At 40.6% G+C, this 17,898-nt stretch overlaps 1 protein-coding gene across 1 annotated transcript in view; it reads left to right on the plus strand.

The window, feature by feature from the left end:
- Positions 1-6,907: 6,907 nt before the first annotated feature.
- Positions 6,908-17,898, plus strand: part of si:dkeyp-14d3.1 (transmembrane protein 132C) — a 156,114-nt gene continuing 145,123 nt past the window's right edge. The window contains exon 1 of the mRNA XM_040019706.1: positions 6,908-8,438. Within this exon, the coding sequence (XP_039875640.1) occupies positions 8,312-8,438 (127 nt within the window). The 5' untranslated portion in view covers positions 6,908-8,311. The remainder of the gene's footprint in view (positions 8,439-17,898) is intronic.

A 17,898-nucleotide genomic window follows, 5' to 3' on the forward strand; every position in this document is an offset into this window, starting at 1 on the left:
CAATAAGGCGTTGTTCCCTGAACGGATGGCAGCCTGTTCATAATCTCTCTAATGAGGGTGAAGTCTCTTTTGCTGTTTTCCAGCCACACTTAATTTACTCTGGATTTTCAAGGCGTGCGCTCATGAATAAACTTCCTAACCTTTCCTTTCACAAAACTGCCGCTGACAAGTTCTTAAGTCTTTGTGCGCACACCTGTCAGAGCTCCCCGGTGAAGCAGACAAGCTATTTTTCCAACTCTCACCATGTGGTCACGGGAGCATACTGCTTCTTGTTAGACGACAGTAAAGGCAGGTGGCACAACGCACATCACGCATTAGACCGTGAAAAAAAGTGTTTTTCAAACGCAGGACCCCCCTCCCAGGTATCAGGCTCAGCATTAATGGATGTTCTTGAGGAAGTTTACAAACCTCACTACGGCATCACCAATGTCACTGTTGTTCTCAAAGCACGGCGTGTCAGGTCCCCGCGGGTATCAACGCATGACACTTGAAATAGCTTTAGGAGAACAGCTCTAAGCCACTTTCACAAGAACGCCGTAGGAGAAAAAATGAATTTGCAAAACACTCATTCACAGTGATACAGTCATTTAAGCGCCCACGGTCCCGTGTGTGATGAAACGCCTCGGTGGGATTCCAGGTACTGAAGAGTAATGGTCGTAGTTAAGAGCAAAGCTTTGTCAAAAATATCATCCTTTTTGCTGTTTGTCCTTTTCTTGACGTCTAATTTTGAGCTGGATTGGAGGGCGTGAGGCAAACCGGGAGGAAGAAAAGAGGGGAGATAACTGCAGTTCCATTCCTATACGAGTAAATTGGCTCTATATTAAATTTTGGCCTCATCTATCAAAACAAAGAACGGTATCGAAATTACTTTGTTGGCCACAAATCGTTGGCAGCAGATTGAGCCTCTCTTGAAACAAGGCCATCATTTATCTGGTTCACATTTCCTCTTGAGGTGAAAGGAAGCGGGACACAATAAGACTTTTATTTGTTCCCCGGGTGATAGATGTGACCCCCCTTGAACCCGTGATTACGAGATTACCGAGAGTAGAATAAGAATCTATTAAACATTTAGACCTGTTGGTTCCCTTTAGGTACACTCTCTTTTCATCAAATAGTGCTGTCAGGGGAGCTGTAGGCAGGGGAGTCTCCCAACACGGAGGAGATTTACACAGCTACAGCATTCTGGGCTATGCCAGGCATTGTAATTTTTCCCCAGAGGGTGATACATAAAGGAAAAGTTAATTAGCATGGATGCAAAGTACTTTTAAGATGTAATAAAACCGAGCGCGCACAGAATTCCTCCAGAAAAAGTTGCACGCTCTGAGTTGAAAGGTGAGAGAATACCAGAGGTGAAGGTGACGATGAAGGCAGTGAAATGATAATAGAGTGGCAAAGCATTGTGGGTTTGGTTCCCTCAGTGCTACCGTGAGAGCTGGAATTATCAGACCAGCAGGTCTGGGCCTAATATCCTTTTGTGCTGGCAGCGTATTGCTGAGTGAAGATTGTGGGTGGAAATAATCAGCCCTTTTAAAGGTCAGAGGAAGTTAAGCGCACCCAAAGTAGACCATGACACATTCTGGCTGATAAGAAATGACTGTGTGTTAAGAAGAATGAGAAGAGTTCACCTTGTCTCATTTATGCTATCGTGATTGCTCAGCTGTCAGTCAAATATAATGGCACATTTGCAGCTAACCCAACAGCAACAATAGGAACTGCTTAGCTCGGGCCAATGTACTTTGAGGCAAACAGTGTAATTCACTGAGGTATTAACGGTGGTGGTCACTACAGTTCAAAATCACTGTAACTTTTGTCTTTTAGGTGTTGTAGCATGACATTTAAAAACTTCAAAGCTGGTGGCGATAACGGCAACACTTCATTTAAAGGTACAGTGTGTAAAATATCACCACTAGATGTCACTAAATTGGAACTTGCAGTCAGGTGAATTCTGTATTCTTACTCCAATTCAATTCAATTCAATTCAATTCAATTCAATTTTATTTAATTTAGTGTCATTTTTATAGCACCAAATCACAACAGCAGCCTTTACTGTAAAGTAAAGGCCTTGCAATAATACAGAGAAAACCCCAATAATCAAATGCCTCCCTATGGGCAAACACTTGGCACTTGAAAAAGTCCTTTTAACAGGATGAAACCACCAGCAAAACCAGGCTCACTGAGGGGTTGGCCATCTGTTGTGACCTGTTGGGGGTGAGGGGAGGAAGACAGGACAAAAGATGCTGTGGAGCAGAGCCAGACATTAAAAATAAGAAAATATTAAATCCAGACTCGTATATAAACGCATAGTGAGTGACAAAAGTAAGTGAAGAAGAAACACTCAGTGCATCATTGGAAGACCCCAGCAGCCTAGACCTGCAGCAGAAAAACTCAAGGGAGGATTCAGGGACACCTGATCCAGCCAGACTATAAGCTTTATCAAAAAGGAAAATTTCAAGCCTAATCTTAAAAGTAGAGAGGGTGTCTGCCTCCCAGATCCAAACAGGAAGCTGGTTCCACAGAGTATTTAGTTTTAAATACTCTACAAACCAAAGGTAAACCAGCGGTCTGAGAGTGATGTGCTCAGTCTGGGTGACATGCTACTATGAGGTCTTTAAGATAAGACTGAGCGTGGTTTTTCAAGACCTTATATCTGAGGAGAAAGATTTTAAATTCGATGCTGGGTTTAACAGTGAGACAGTGAAGAATGCCAAAATGGGGGAAATATGATCTCTCTTTCTAGTTCCTGTCAGTACTCTCACTGCAGCATTTTGGATTGAATGAAGGCTTTTCGGGGAGCTTTTAGGACAACCCGATAATAATGAATTACAAAATTCAAGTGCATAATCCTTCCTACGGTGGCTGCTGTAGGACAAACAACTCATTCATCTGTAGTGAGTGTATGCTCTCAGAATGTAATCAAACTGTTTATCGGAGGAAAAGTGTGATTTTTAGGACACTTGAGCCTAATATTAGCTGGCACAGTGTTAGCTTATAACCAGCTGTTGTTGTTTAGCTGGCTCATTGTCAGCTGCAGAGACGGGAGGGTTGGATGTCTAATTTTCTGACAGTTGCAACAGTATCAGATATAAATACACATGTTTATGCAAGTTTTCATGTGTTAAGGCCTTTAGTTCAGGAGGAAGAGGATAAGGTGGAAATGAGGAAGCAGTCATGGAGAAGGAGAATGACAATAAGAAAGAAATGATGAAAAACACAGAAATGTCAGATATTCACATATTGTTTGAAAGAGCTATTTGTGACTATTAAATTAAAAGTTACTTATAAGGCATAGTACATATGCTGCTGGTTTCTCGGCATAAAACGCGATTAGGTGGAATGACGATGCTCATTTTGGCTGCTGTATTCAAAAAAACGGGAAACATGGCAGCTTGCACAAACCGGCACCTGCTCCTATGCATTTGTAAAGGATAAACCCAACACACTGAACTCCTATATGATGACTTGGTAGGACAGAGCATAGCCTGTTTTCTTGTTTTGTTGTGTTTTTTTTTAATACCAATTGGCCTTTACAAAAAGAATACTGCGTTATATTAAATAAAACTTTAAACTAATGATTGAGACAGTAAAGTGCTTGGATAACTATTTACTGAGACTTTAAATGAAGTGAGAGGTTAGGCAGACTTCTGTTCAGTCTCTGGAATATATATAGATTATTTTTCTGTGAATTCAAGGTTTTCAATGGAAAAAAAACTAAATGAGATGCACTGAGCCAAAACAGTAAAGTTCTGGCCCCCCAAATCAAATCATGCATTCATAGAAATAATTAAAATAAATGCTGTGACATTTTTGACAGCCGGTCACCCAGACTTAAACTACTTTCCAGGAACCAGTGTGGCACATAACCCCTGTAGTTTTTTAGTTTTTACACGTTCAACATTCAACATTAGTCAGCGAGCTTTGAAGCTAATTGCAGGTAGATTTCTGAAGACACGACCATGCTTGCTGTATATCCATTTTTTCCCATTCTTTGCAATCAGCAAGCCAGTAGAGCATGCACATATGAGAGTGGGATCAATAACGCTTCATTAGAAAGCAAATATGTCTATTGCCTAAGAGTACAAGTGTAAAACTACTATAAATAAAAAAAAAATAATATAGGAAGCATAAGGTTTTGTCTTCTTTGTTCTATTTCCAGTTACTGAATTCTTGAATTTGTGTTATTGTGAGGCACAAACATTGCTTTTAGGAGAGTTTAGGCAGCAAATAAAGGACAAATGAGGCTAGTGACCTGTTCAGGACTGAAGGTCACTCTTTGGGCACCAGTCTTGAAAACAGAGTGACAGCCCCAGAGAGGCTGATAAGTAAATACAGTTTTAATGGTCTGTGAATGGCTGGTGGTAATCTGTGCAGGCCACGAGTGGGCAAGGCACAGAGGGCGACGGGGCATTCTGCAGCGGTTATTATAAATGCTATCATAGATCAGATAGGCCAGAAAATGAGAATGAAAGGTGGTGATGAATTTGGGCCTTCTGTCGACCAAATGACTAGAGGACAAGCTGCTGAGGCAGGTTAAGGTCATGAATGAAGGATACCACCCAAAAAGAAGACACAACGGACAATTCATTATGTATAATGCAGAGGACAGAATAGTCCATATCTCAGGGGACCGGCTGCAGGTCGCAGGGTGACAATGTCAAAAAAAGAAAAGAAGAAAAGGACACAGTCTGCTTCAACTTCTCTGTTTGGTACAGTCTGCAAAAGTTTTAAGCACCGAAAGCAAAATGAGTCTACTATAATTAGTTTTATGTGTCAATTAAGTTAAAAGGAAGTGCTGCAGATAGAAAAAAACTGAAGGCAACCATTTGCCTTTAAAGCAGTTCTAGGTAAAGGTTTATGGTACTTGGCAGGAAGGTTTTTCTGCAGTTCTTCTGTGATTTTGAGCTGTTTAATTTGCTTCTTTTTTTGGGTGATTCCAGACTGACTTCATGACGTTATGGAGGTCATGCAATCTGTAATAGGCTTTTCCTTCTGCTTCTTGCCTCACAACGATGATTGTTTATGAATCTGGTGGTATTTTTGGGCCGTCATGCTGCAGAATGAATCTTATAGTGAGACTTGAATTGTATTGCGTGATGGATTAGAATATAAAATGTTTGCACAGTGCTGTATATTATATAGCCGCAAGTATTTTTTCCCCTTCTTCTTGGCAGAAAAGCCGTGCCATTACAGGAAACAAAACTGCTTAACATTCCAAAGTCAAATGCGTTGATAGGTAACTGAAAGTGGAAATATAGTTTGTTGTAACTAAACGTGTCTGGCATTTCAGTCTTGGGTCTATTTCCAAGGCATGAAAGCTTACAGATCTTTTTCAAGACATCAAAGGGTTGAGACCTTTTTGCAGACATCAAAGTCTTAAGACCTGTCCTCAGAGAGGTCTAAACGGCACATCTGTCAAGACAAAATCGCTCGTATTTTTCCCTCTTAGACATCTCTTTAAACAATGCCTGCAATAGCGCTGCCTCTTTTGAAAACTCCGGTTTTCCAAATCAAATGTGCCTTATCGACTTTTGGAAAGAGATGGATAGTATGTGAGCTTTCACAGCAGTCAATGTTTTGGTCATTTTAGCTCAGGAAATGGACTTACCATGTGCAGAACCGACAGGGGCTCTGCTTATTTAATGACTTGCACAGCTATATACGATGTAACCGAAGCCATTCGGGGTCTGTCTGGTGCACCCTGTGATTTCCAGTCGTCGAACAGACCTCAGTATATCGTGGTCTTCAAGGGATTTAAGTGAGTGTCAGGTCCTAGAAGGGGGTTACTTTTGGACAGCTACCAGCATTTGTGTGAGTGCTTTTCCAGCCCACCATTACAGCTACAGCTAGGGAAGTGACTGTTCTACATCAACACTTTTGTTCCCTGTACCTCTAATGCTTTTTGCAGCTGTACCAGAGTGAATTTTTTTCCAGCATCAAATTGCACGCATTAAGAAGGAAGTAAAGTCTCAGTTCCTTAAGCAAAAATGGAATTTGAAGTGAACCAGAACGGGCGACTTAACACAAAAGCTTTAACAATGATTTAGTGCTGAAAGATGTTTCAAACTCTCTGGTACCTGCACAGAACACTCACAGCACCAAACCAGAATAATCAGGACTACAATAGCTATATGCTGTGTGTGAATGAAAGTATTGTAGTTTTCTTTGAGAATGATTTCTTGTGCATTTAGACCTTGCACTGTAGACCTCAACTTAGTAGTTAACCTGAAATAAGTGGAGCTGAGATACAATGTCATAAACTTTAAAATAAACTGCACCCGAGTAATTTTAGAGTTGACTGAATAATAAGTGTTGCTTCTCTTTCTTTCTTAAAAAAATGCCACAACTACAGTTTTCCCACACTCAAAATGAAAATCAGTGATATAGGTATTACTTTACAGCGATCACAGCACTTACAGGCAGGGACAGTGATGAAACGCATCTTGTGGAAACGAATGACTGCACTGTTGGTGAGTCATCTCATACATCTCTATTTAGTCTTCATGGATTTTTCTTTATCTTTCCTTCACAACACCGTCTAATCTGCTTAGAGAGGGAGGGAAAAAACTGCTGTGGGGTTCATGGTTTAATCAATTACCAGATTACAGTAATAATCCATATTTTTAGTTCATTTTCTGGGTTGCAATTATAATGAATTCACTGGCAGCCGCAATTATGTTCCCATCAATGGAAGTGGAACAAAAGCAATGTCAAATAACACCAGCACTGTATACTGCTAAGTCAAATTGCATTGGAACTGATATGTCAACGCATGCTTGTTTGCTGGACTGCTTGCAGGGAAATATATATATATATATATATATATAAAAATTTCTAATCTTTATTATATTAGATGGCTCTGCAGAAAAGGGCCATTTGTGGTGGAGCGGAATATATGTTCCTCGTGGCCCTGAATGGGAATAAATATGGAAAATTGAATGAATAAATGAATGGAGATGGCTCAGTGGAAATTGTGTGAAAATGCAACAAAGGAGCGAGAAACTCGGTGAGCACTGCAGCCATATCTGAGCCTACTGCGGTGATTGAGTGCATCTCTCTCAGGATGCAGACACCATACCGCGAATGATGTCATCAGACTGGTGCTTTTTACTTTTCTTTACCCACTGTCATTTCTTTTTTTCGTAATTGTATTTTAATATTAATTACCCGAAGCGTTAAAGGTTTGCGTTATCAAACACGAGCGGCGCAAGTTTTTCAGTTCACTCGTCGTGCCGCACAGGGTCGCTGGTGCCTGACAAGTGGCGCAATCATGCAATAAATTCGAAATGTCCGATGACAACTTTTAAAATCATTGTTTTTGCACGCAAAGTGCAGCGACGTCACCAGATGTGTTGGTTATTTAACACACGTGCAACTGTCTGATTTTGATTTAAAACGGACAGGGTGGACAGTTTAGTTTTTTTCGTTGTTGTTGTTGTTGTTGTTTTAGAAAGATGCTTTAATGCAAACTCAGCTGGTCAAAAGTGATGAATTAAAATATGTTTACTCCCGGCATCAATGGGATATGATGTTCCTGGAGCGCCAAACGCCCCCGCTCTGTGTCTGTTATGTCTTTCCTTCTGGTCCCCTCGACGCGCATTGGACGGGGTGACAATGCGTAAGCTCCACAAACTGCAGTCTGTCTGCATAAACATAGAAGAACGATGACATGAATCCGGACTTTCGCTGAATATATGAATCACCTGGTGCCAAAGTATCATTAGAAGTGGAAGCTGAACGCTGAATACGGACCTCTTGCGCGCTCTCCTCTGGCTCATGTTGCGTGCAGCTGGAGTTGCGCTCAGGACTTCACGAAAAGCTGTCTGGGTGTGGATGTACGCTGATCTATGCCGGGACTTGAACTTTTCTACTTTTAGATAATTCGCCTTAACACGAGGATGGACGGAAAGTATCGGACTTTACGCACTACAGCCAGCTTCAGGAGCCCGGTGATGCAGAAAGAAGGGAGCTGGAAAAACTGACCGTCTGAGGACAGAGGATTTCTGCGCTTCTTGGGATAAAAAAAAAACAAACCCCGCTATAAAACAAACACAAAATCGTTGTGAAAATGTGTCATAACTGGTCTTTCGCCAGTAATCTAAGCGTTATCTCTTCTAAAAAGAAAAATGCTGGAGAGACCGAAGCAAAGCTGAAGTTCCTTCTCTTCAGTTCTTGAATTTTCCTGACAAAAACAAGTAGATCAGACTTTCAAAACTGCTCACTCGAACTATGATTGTTCAGCGTTTGGAAACTAACAATTGCAGCATGAAAAGACGTGTTTTCATTCTTCATTTTTAGAAACCACACTGCACGTAGGATGCTCTTCTTTGAACTAACACGCATCGGCTTCCGCACTAATTTTTGGGGGAATTCGTGTTTTTTAACGGCTCAGAGAAACATGTTGCACATCCTTGCGCTTCAGTCGGTGGTGTTACTTTTGGGAGGTAAGCATTTTAAACCTTTTAGCCTATGTGTCTTTACGCCCACTGTGCCGACTGAGGAGCCAGGCTTTTGTTAAACAAAGATTTCAAGTAAGTTTAATACGAACTGGAGCCAAGTAGCGTGATTTTTGTCACACAGGGGACCGCGTGAGATACACGGTGATGCAGGGTAGCGAACACCCTGCTTGTCTCATCTGCGTGTACGCTTACATTCCCCAACAAGAATTCAGTTCAGATGTGTTCAGTCATATATTATGGATTCCGAAGACCTCGCTGCAGTGGCTCTGCACCTGTACGATGAACCCAGAGCAGCTCTGGCTTTAAATAACACTTATCTCATCAATATTTCAACATGACAAGGATTATCTTGTGCAACAGAAGCACTGGGGTTGTATCGACTCTTGACTTAAGTTATTACATAAAATTCATCTCCAAGCCCATATTTATTTCATGGGAAAACTTAGGAGAGTTGCATTGATGAGAGCTCTTCATATAGCTTCAAAGCACAACATCAGTCCCAATCTCTTTGAGGTGTCACTTAATATGTTTTTAGTAGGAATTTCTGCGTTTTATATGGATTCTTGGTGGGGGGAGAAAAAGATGATTTAAATGTCATTTTCCACATTGCATCAGTCAATTAGTGCCACTGGGAGGAGAACAGCAACATCCTTTTTGACTGCCTGGCGGCCAAGATATATAGATCTGAAGGCAGCTGGTGGTCTGGCTAATGAATCCCTTCTGTCTTGTGGGAAAAGGGTTTAAACTAAAATGCAATCTGGAAATTTTAACCGGTCCTCCAATGGGACTTTTTCTCCAGATGATGCCTGGCTCTAGCAGCTTTCCAGCATACCCAAAAGAAGAGTTTTTCATGTCTTTAATTAAAAGCAAAACTTTTTTTTCCTCCCTTTTTTTCTTGTGCAAATGAAAGAAACAACAACACATTTTTCAGTGAATGAATATGCAATCCTTGTTCACTGCAGTGAGACCTAGAATCACAATCTTATTGTAATTACATAGAATCTGCAGCCGGCAGTGTATCTGTTATGGTCTAAGAAACACTTGCGCTGGTTCCCTGCAGAATTAAAGGTCATAGTTTCCAGAAACAATCTTTCCAAAATTGCATCTTAGAGGTCCATTGTGCATGTGCGCCTCGGTGATACATCTTGGAGCTCATGAGGATTATTCTTATGTAACAGCACCTCTCTTTCCAATGCTGGCTCACTGGCTTGAAGTATACTGTAATAATATTTGCCATGTGCTAAGGCCTTACACAGTGTGATCCTAATTGAGGATTGTGTGTCATAAACCTGCAGGACACAGCTTCTTACTGTGAATAGTGATGAAAATTGATAACACACTCCAGGAAATGAGAGGATCAGATCCGTGCTAGAAAAATGTCTGCGCAGCATAATAAGCCACGATTAGGGATGGAAACCTGGTGTTCTAGTGTGACTGTGATAAAAAAAAAACCTTTGTTTCAACAACTGCAAATTATATCAGGGTGTAGAGTTTCCTGGCCCTAGAATATTCAAAGCAAATCTGCAGAATAAAATGTTATTATGATAAAAGGATGGAGACTTAACATTTTTTGTATGTTTTGTTAATAAAAAACATACAAAACAAGTGTCCCGTCCTTTAATTGAAGCCACCAGGTGCGTTCCAGTGGGACACCTCAGTGGGATTCCTGAGAAGAATTTTCAATCTTCCCTCCTTTAGTTTTATCCTTGAGCTTAACAAGATCCAAAGGAGATCAAGCAAGGATAGCCTTTTGTCTACATCTTTAAGCACTAAGCACACAGCCCATGCTGTCTCTTGTTGCTGCCATGTGTCTGTCCTCATGCCTCGGCATCTCCATCAAGACGATTGAAGTCGTCCTGTAGAAATTTTATTTCAGAACATTTACTTACCCAGCCGCGATTCTTAAACCCTCTCTCAGTGGAGAGGTTTTATCTGTGATTGTCTTCAGAAACATCCACTGCTGTGGTTCCTCGCCCCAGTGCTGTGGCACACATCCAGCTCTACTTCTTTTGCCCCTGGCAGTCCTGTAAACCCTGCAATTCATGTCCTCGATCAAGAAAAAAAAATGAGCCAGAGAGGTGAAATACAGTCTTTATAGAGAACAATTTTTAGCATTCGCGGCTTGATTGATGGACTGATTATGTTTGTCTTTAAGCTGTGCTGCTAAATTGTGAGTGGCATGTGTTTGTCTGGATCCTTTCATGTGTCTGTGTCTCATTTTGTTAGGCTCAACACTGTCTGATTGAAATTCAGCTGGAGTTTTGACGTGGAATTGAACACATTGTCCACTCAAGCAAAAGGATTGATTTCATCAACAGTCGGGTGGATATTTTCATGTTAGTTTTGATTCCACTGCACTGAAATTTTTTTAGTTTTAGATCTTTGACAGCTTTTTAATTATATTTGTAACCAAAGCATATTGAAGTAAATGAGTCTGTGTCTTAAGTGGCCATGCGCTGGATAATCCCCCTAATGTCATTTCTTTTTCTTTTTTTGCTGCCATTCATCAGTTGTGGTGTTGATTTAGAGATCAGAAAGAAATGAAAGGAACAGTAGTGGCTTTTTTAATTTCTAATTTTTTGTATTTATTTTTTATCAAGGCTATCTGTGCATCGCTCTCGCTGTGGTGCACAAAGTCGCTTGAATTTTACAACAGAGGACACTGATAAAAAGAGCCGTCACCCCCCCCCCCCCCCCCCCCTCTCAAATCCAATTTGGCGTGGCTTGGGTGGTTTCCGTGGTTTCCCTTCATGGAAGGAGAAAGGAAAAGAAAATCACAGTAGTAGTTTGACATGAGCTGTGTTTAAACTCCCCGTGGTTTTCAGTTCCAGCACTCGCGAGTGATTTATGCCATACGTTTGTGTGTCAAAATCTGCACCTTTGTTTGCTTAATGACCATTTTTTGAAGCACGCTGAGTAGGTGGACTGTCATCTAAATCCCTCGTACTGTTCTTTTACGCTCATTATACTTAAAGTGCGTGTGGGAGGCATGCAGCTTTCCAATCACTGAGTCGAAAGAGGGTTTTTGCCCCTGCAAGTTCAAAAACATCAGACTAATGTCCTGTAATATTTCCACAAAGCACATCTGCCCTGCTTAATTGGCTCTTTGTAACTGCTGTGATCTCGCATTCAATCAATTTTCATAATTTGGGGAGGCGAATGGTGGAAACCTGTGTAAAAGCTTTTAAAAAGAGGGGATGTGAATGTGCGATGAACACGCTGATGCTGTGTTTGTTTTCTTTCATCGGTGAATAGTTGAATAGTGTCTCTGTTGGCTGAGGTCACGGTGAGACCGTGTGCTCGACACTAAGAGTGGTGAAAACGAGGGGAAACTACAAACCGTTGCACTTATTTTTATTGTCAATAAAAGAATTTGTCATTATTGACGGGCTAAAGCTGCATCGGTAACTAATTTAGGATTGAGCTCGTTGACATGCACATGACCTCGCTGACCCTTTGATAGTTCGCAGTGACAACAACAACATGTGTGAATTCCTGTTTGTCATTTTGCAGCAGTATATCAATGTGGATGTTGAGATATTTGGCTGGAAAAGTATAAACTTTGTCCTCTTGCTAAAGGCGTTCTTGTATACTACTAAATCCAAAGGGTCATCAAATTCATCAGGATTCCTCCATTCGGATGTATTGTCATGCATTTGTTTATAGAATGCGGCTGTAATCCATCCTCTAGACATAACAATCAAAGGGATTAACACCAATTCATTAAGTACACCTATTCACCTTAATCGGCTAATCATGTGAAAGCAACTCAGTGCGTTAAGGCATGTAGATATGCGAAAGAGGACCTGCTGAAGTTCAAACTGAGCATCGGAATCGGGGAAGAAAAGTAATTTAAGTGGTTAGTCTGAGTATTTCAGAAACTGCTGATCTACAGGGATTTTCCTATACAACCGTGTCTAGGGTTTTATAGAAAATGGTCTTGAAAAGAGAAAACGTCTAGCATTTCTCTGGGTGAAAATGCCTTCTTGATGCCTGAGGTCAGAGGGGAATAGCCAGACTGCTTCGAGCAGATAGTGAGGCACAGGAACTCAAACAGCCACTCATTAGAAGCAGGGCATACAGAAGAGCATCTCTGAACACAGATAGGCTACAGCAACAGAAGAATGCACCAGGTGTCGGTCATGATGGCTAAGAACAGAAAACTGAGGCTACAGTTCACACAAGATCACCGAAGTTGGACAGTAGAAGATTTGAAAAACATTATCTGGTCCGACAGGTCTCGATTTCTATTGCAATGTTTGGATGGCAGGGTCAGAATTTGGTGTAAATATCCCAAACGCCTGGATCTGTCTTGTTTTCTATCAGCAGTTCAAGCTGTAATGGTGTGGGGGATATTTTTGTTGCACACATCGGATCTCTTAATACCAACTGATCATTGTTTAAATGCCACAGCCTTACCTGAGTATTGTTGTTGACCATTTATGACCACAGTGTACCTGTCTTCTGGTAATGGCAATGCGCAATATCGCAAAAATCAAACAATCTGAAGTTGGTTTCTTGAACTTGACACTGAGTTTAAGAGCACTCAGATAGCCTCCACAGTCACCAGATCACAATCCGATAGAGCACCTTTGGGATGTGGTGGAACAGGAGACTCTTACCATGGAATCTGCAGCAACTGTGTGATGCTTTCACCTCAATATGAACCAAAATCTCTGGGGAATGTTTCCAGCACCTCATTGAATCTGTGTCATTAAGAAATAAGGCAGCTCTGAAGGCAAAAGGGAGTCCAACCTGGCATTAGCAAGGTGTAACTAAGAGGCTGGTGAGTGTAGTCTCTAAGCTCCAAGAAGATACTTAACACATTCTCTAAAAATCTTCATTCATTCGCTTGGAAAAAAAAGTATTCAGTTCCTCTGTTCTCTAAAATGTTGTAAACAACAGCAAATATATGCCTCGATGTTGTAGGTTTACTCAGTGGGCTTTAATGCAAATGCAACAGGGTAATGTTACAAGACATTTTTAAACAATTTCTGACTCTAAGGGTGCGAAGAAACTACCCCACAAGGTCTGCTCAAGCGTCTGAATACTATCATGATAGGACGTTTTATTCCTTGCAGATACCATCCCTTAGAATTCACAATGCATTTTCATTTTTCTACCGTAGCCCTGTCTCCTTACTGCAAATGTTGTTGCATCCTTTCATTGTAGGTGCATATTTTTATTCTACATGAAAGGGAAGGGGGAGGAAAAAAAAAACATTTTGCACTGTGTACGGTTATGTGAAAGCTCCTGAATCATGAGATATTCCGACACACCAGACCAAGAAGCTGATTATGTTATTATATTCAATGCATTAATAAAATTCCATCAGCCCAGGAGCATTTGGGGGGAGACAGCATCACACAATATTAGATATCTGTGTAATATATCCTGCATTAAGGCTTACACAATATGGACGTGTTCAACAACTTCTTTGCAAGTGCAAATATGAAATTGGGGAAAAAAGCAGAGATTTGTTCAGTCACAAACTCAATAAATATATATATATATATATATATATATATATATATATATATATATATATATATATATATATATATATATATATATATATATATTATAATTCAATCCACCAGACATTTATTATATGTACTTTTTACTGTATTTTTTTTTTCTTTGTTTGTATAAAAACACTTCTGTAACTCTGGTTGGTTATTCATATTTGATTTGAATGCTCTCGGGCAGGTGGCGGGACAAAAGCCTGTCACCATATCTGAGAGACTCTGGCTCTCGGTTGTACGCTGGGATGTCGCCGCCTATCAGATGCACCAGACCTTAATGCATTAGAGGCAATGATCTGACAGGTACATATTGTCAAGGCCCATTGACTTCTTTGTGGCGTAGCTGATTGATTGCTGAGATTATGTTAAAATAGGAGCCTGTGCGACTCTTTGTGATTCAGAGCGGTGCGCTCATGCAGCAGAATGCCGAACGGCGCTTTCCAAACTACCACAGAATTTTAATTTTAAAACATATTAGTTTTGTCCCTTGAGCAGTTCGTTCTGTTTTTGTATAATCACCGTAGTCTGTGGATGGAACAACACACGGCAGCGAGTTTGTTGTGCGCTCTCATCTGTGACACAAAACCAATATGAAGCTGCATGATGAATGAATTATGGTGGGTGACAGCACCTTTCATAATTTCAAACAAAAAGCCTGATATGAGCCTTTCTTTGGATAAATAAATAATAATAAAAAAATTAATCAGCATATTTATTATCTGTAAAGTTGTTCCTGTTCCTCCTTTTCTCTTTAGCGTGACATTAGACAGTGCAGCGCCACGGTGACTAACTTTGACTAAAATTTAGTCAAATTTCAAAATAATGATACCGACAGCATGGATGTGACTAAAAGTCGCACATATTTTCCTGTTTTTCGTTCTCATTACCGACAGCAGTGACTTATAGTTGCTAAATGATTATTTATTGGCACAAAGGCGCTGTCAAGGGACTAAAAATGAGAAAATGCAGTTCAGAAATGTTAGATACAGTAGCTCAATTACAAAGTCATCCACTAGAGAAATATTACATAAACAGTGTTCAGTGTGCATTCAAATTGGGGCAACTGGGGTGAAATAGAGTTTAAAGTCACTTTCAAATGTGTGGTGCTCATTAAATAAGTTGATTTTTTCTTTTTCTTTTTTTCTTTTTCTTTTTTGATGCTTTTGATTTTGAAGACAATCCTTCTACACACCAAAAAAAGGAAAATTGCTCCACAGAATGATCATTTGTTCATGCACTGCAACTCAGTTAAATGCAAATGACCTGAAGTACACTTTGACCATTTTCTAGATGGTACTTGGTGTAATTGGAATGCCAACGTATGTGTGCGTCCCCAATCAGTCTTGACACAATCACTGCTTCCTAATCAGTGTGAAAGTAATGGCCACCTCGGAGTACAATCAGTGTACAAGTTAGTCTGGCAGGAGTGGCTGTAACTTAATGAAGCCCCTTGAGTGAACTGAGTCAGTGGAAGACAAGGAAAAGAAAAATTCCTTGACTTTATGGCTCTGGCAAAGATATTGATGTTCGGTGGCAGATGCAGCAAAGATGTATTTTCACGTGACGCTTTTCTCTTGCTGTGGTCTTCATGAAAGCCTAGGGCGTTCATGAGAGTGGACAGTGAGCTGATGACGGGTGGGGGTTAGAGATGTCCAGTCACGGCGTAGAATTTGTGGCAATACTGAGTCATTGTTCCTTGTGGCACTCTGTGATGTCACCGCAGCCAACAGGGGCAAGGCTGGCTGTTGGCACATCCTGCAACGTGCTATCTGTGCCTGCAGATTCTCCTCTTAACCCCAAAGCCCTCAATTTCACACAAATTGGAAAGAGCCACACCAAGTGGAGACAGAATGACCCCAATGATAATGAAGGATTAGCCTATTTTTTTCTTCAGTTTAATTCAAATTGGGAATAAAACTGTATAGATTTATTAACGGACGACTGACTGCTGACTTTTCCAGCCGCTCGGAATTTTGATTAGTTGTCATATCTTTTTATTAAGCCTGCATTGCTTTATGGATGGCAGTGTTGGTTGAATTGAAATATCTCACCGCATTGTTGAACAAACATTTATGTCGTGCTTATGACTGGACTTTCCACCCACAGCAGGTCACGCTCTTTTCTTGTTTGGTGAAACACAATTAGGTCCATAAGTATTTGGACAGCTTTATGATTAAATCAAGATGTGATTGAGGTGCAGAGGGGTTAAACAAAACTGTTTAGGAATTACAGACATTTTTCTCTATAATATAGATTTTTTAGAGACGCAAAACTAATTGGACGATTGCATGGTGTTGCAGTTTCATGCCCATCCATGTGAGGCTTGTTCCCTTCAGTGAAACAACAAATTAAGGTGTTGTTTTGATTTGCAGATGTTTACTGGAATTTTATAAGCTGCAACTACATTGGGAGCGATTTTCTTGCAAGCTAACAGCTATAGGTAACCCTTACTACCAGGTCGTATGCCAAGCCCTGGTATTTTTCTAGAAGTTACACAATGCCATTAAGTGAGTGAAGCAAGAATAACTTAAAGTTTCCTCCCTAAGAGACTTAGAGGTGAATTATGGTATATGTAATGGGTTAGAAGTTTAAAAATGTAAGCTGGAGGCGCATTATTGACTGTGCTGAAGGTGAATAAAACTGTAGAATTGACCCTAAACTTTATTGGCAGGCCATGTAGAGAGGCTAATATTAGCTGTCTTTACCTCCTTTAAAAGCCCAGCAGCACTTTCTTTCTTTTTCTTTTTTTACAGCAGTATAAGGATAAGTGTAACATGGATTTTAATTTATAACACCATCATCCCACCACAAATCTCCCCACTGTTATGTGTGATCATTTTACAATGATCTTTTCAGTTCCTTGTGTTACAACAGTAGCAAGCAGCTGCCTTCTCACTTCAACCTCCTCCACTTCCTGGCTCTGATCCACTGACAATGATGCAGGCCTTGATATGATTCGTTCTGAGGACATGCTCACTATTGCTTTGTATAAGCCAGAGATAAGTGCGAACAAGCACTTTGCAAGTGTTTTTTTTTCCTCTGCTGGGCTGCATTTGATTACTATTGCCGCCTTGTTTCATGCTGTTTTTGTGCATTCTCACTGAACCTTGAAGATTGTAGTGTGAAGGCCCTGTAATTAGATGTTCTGGGAGCATGGCAACTGCTAAAATTCAGAGTGATGTAATCTGCACTCCATACTTAATTGCTCATGCCATGTGTAGGATGGTTTGTTTAACCTGCAATAGTAAAGGAACCGCATGTTTTCTTTGCCAACGGATGCTTTCCAGAATAAGTCTAAATATGGAATTTCACTGTCTGGTTGTATTTCTTACAGAATGTCTGTACCTAACACTTATATTGCTGTTACAGAATAAGTCTATTTTATCCTACAAACTGTGTTAGCCTGCATACTGGAAGCAACATTGCCTCTTCAATTATATGCGTGCCAAAAAATTTATTGTAGATGATGTGGGCTCCCTTTAATTAAGAGGTGGGAGTCTCTCATTGTGCTTTAACATGTGCACCATCAACTTATAGCAGAGAAAACTTATATTACAAGTACTCTTTGTTTAAAATAGCAAAGGGGTCTTGTTGACAAGTTGCGGGACAGTGGAGCAGGAGATTTACAGACAGATTGGTGCTGGTCTGTTGTGTTGAAGAGAGAGCTGAGTGTAAAGGTAAGCTTCAGATTTACTTCTGGATTTATGTTCCTATCTTCACCTATGTGCAACAGCTGTGGGTAGTGACCGAAAGAAGAAGATTGGGAATTAGAGTAGCAGAAATGAGCTTTTTTCAAAGGGTATGTCGGGTCAGTTATAGAGATAGGGTGAGGAGTCCGACCTTTCGGGATCGGCTTGGAGTAGAGTCGCTGCTCCTCAGCATCAAAAGGAGCAAGATGATGTGGCTCGGGAATCTGTCTA

Source organism: Simochromis diagramma, unplaced genomic scaffold, assembly GCF_900408965.1.
Source record: "Simochromis diagramma unplaced genomic scaffold, fSimDia1.1 OVJJ01000822.1, whole genome shotgun sequence".
NCBI lineage: Eukaryota > Metazoa > Chordata > Actinopteri > Cichliformes > Cichlidae > Simochromis > Simochromis diagramma.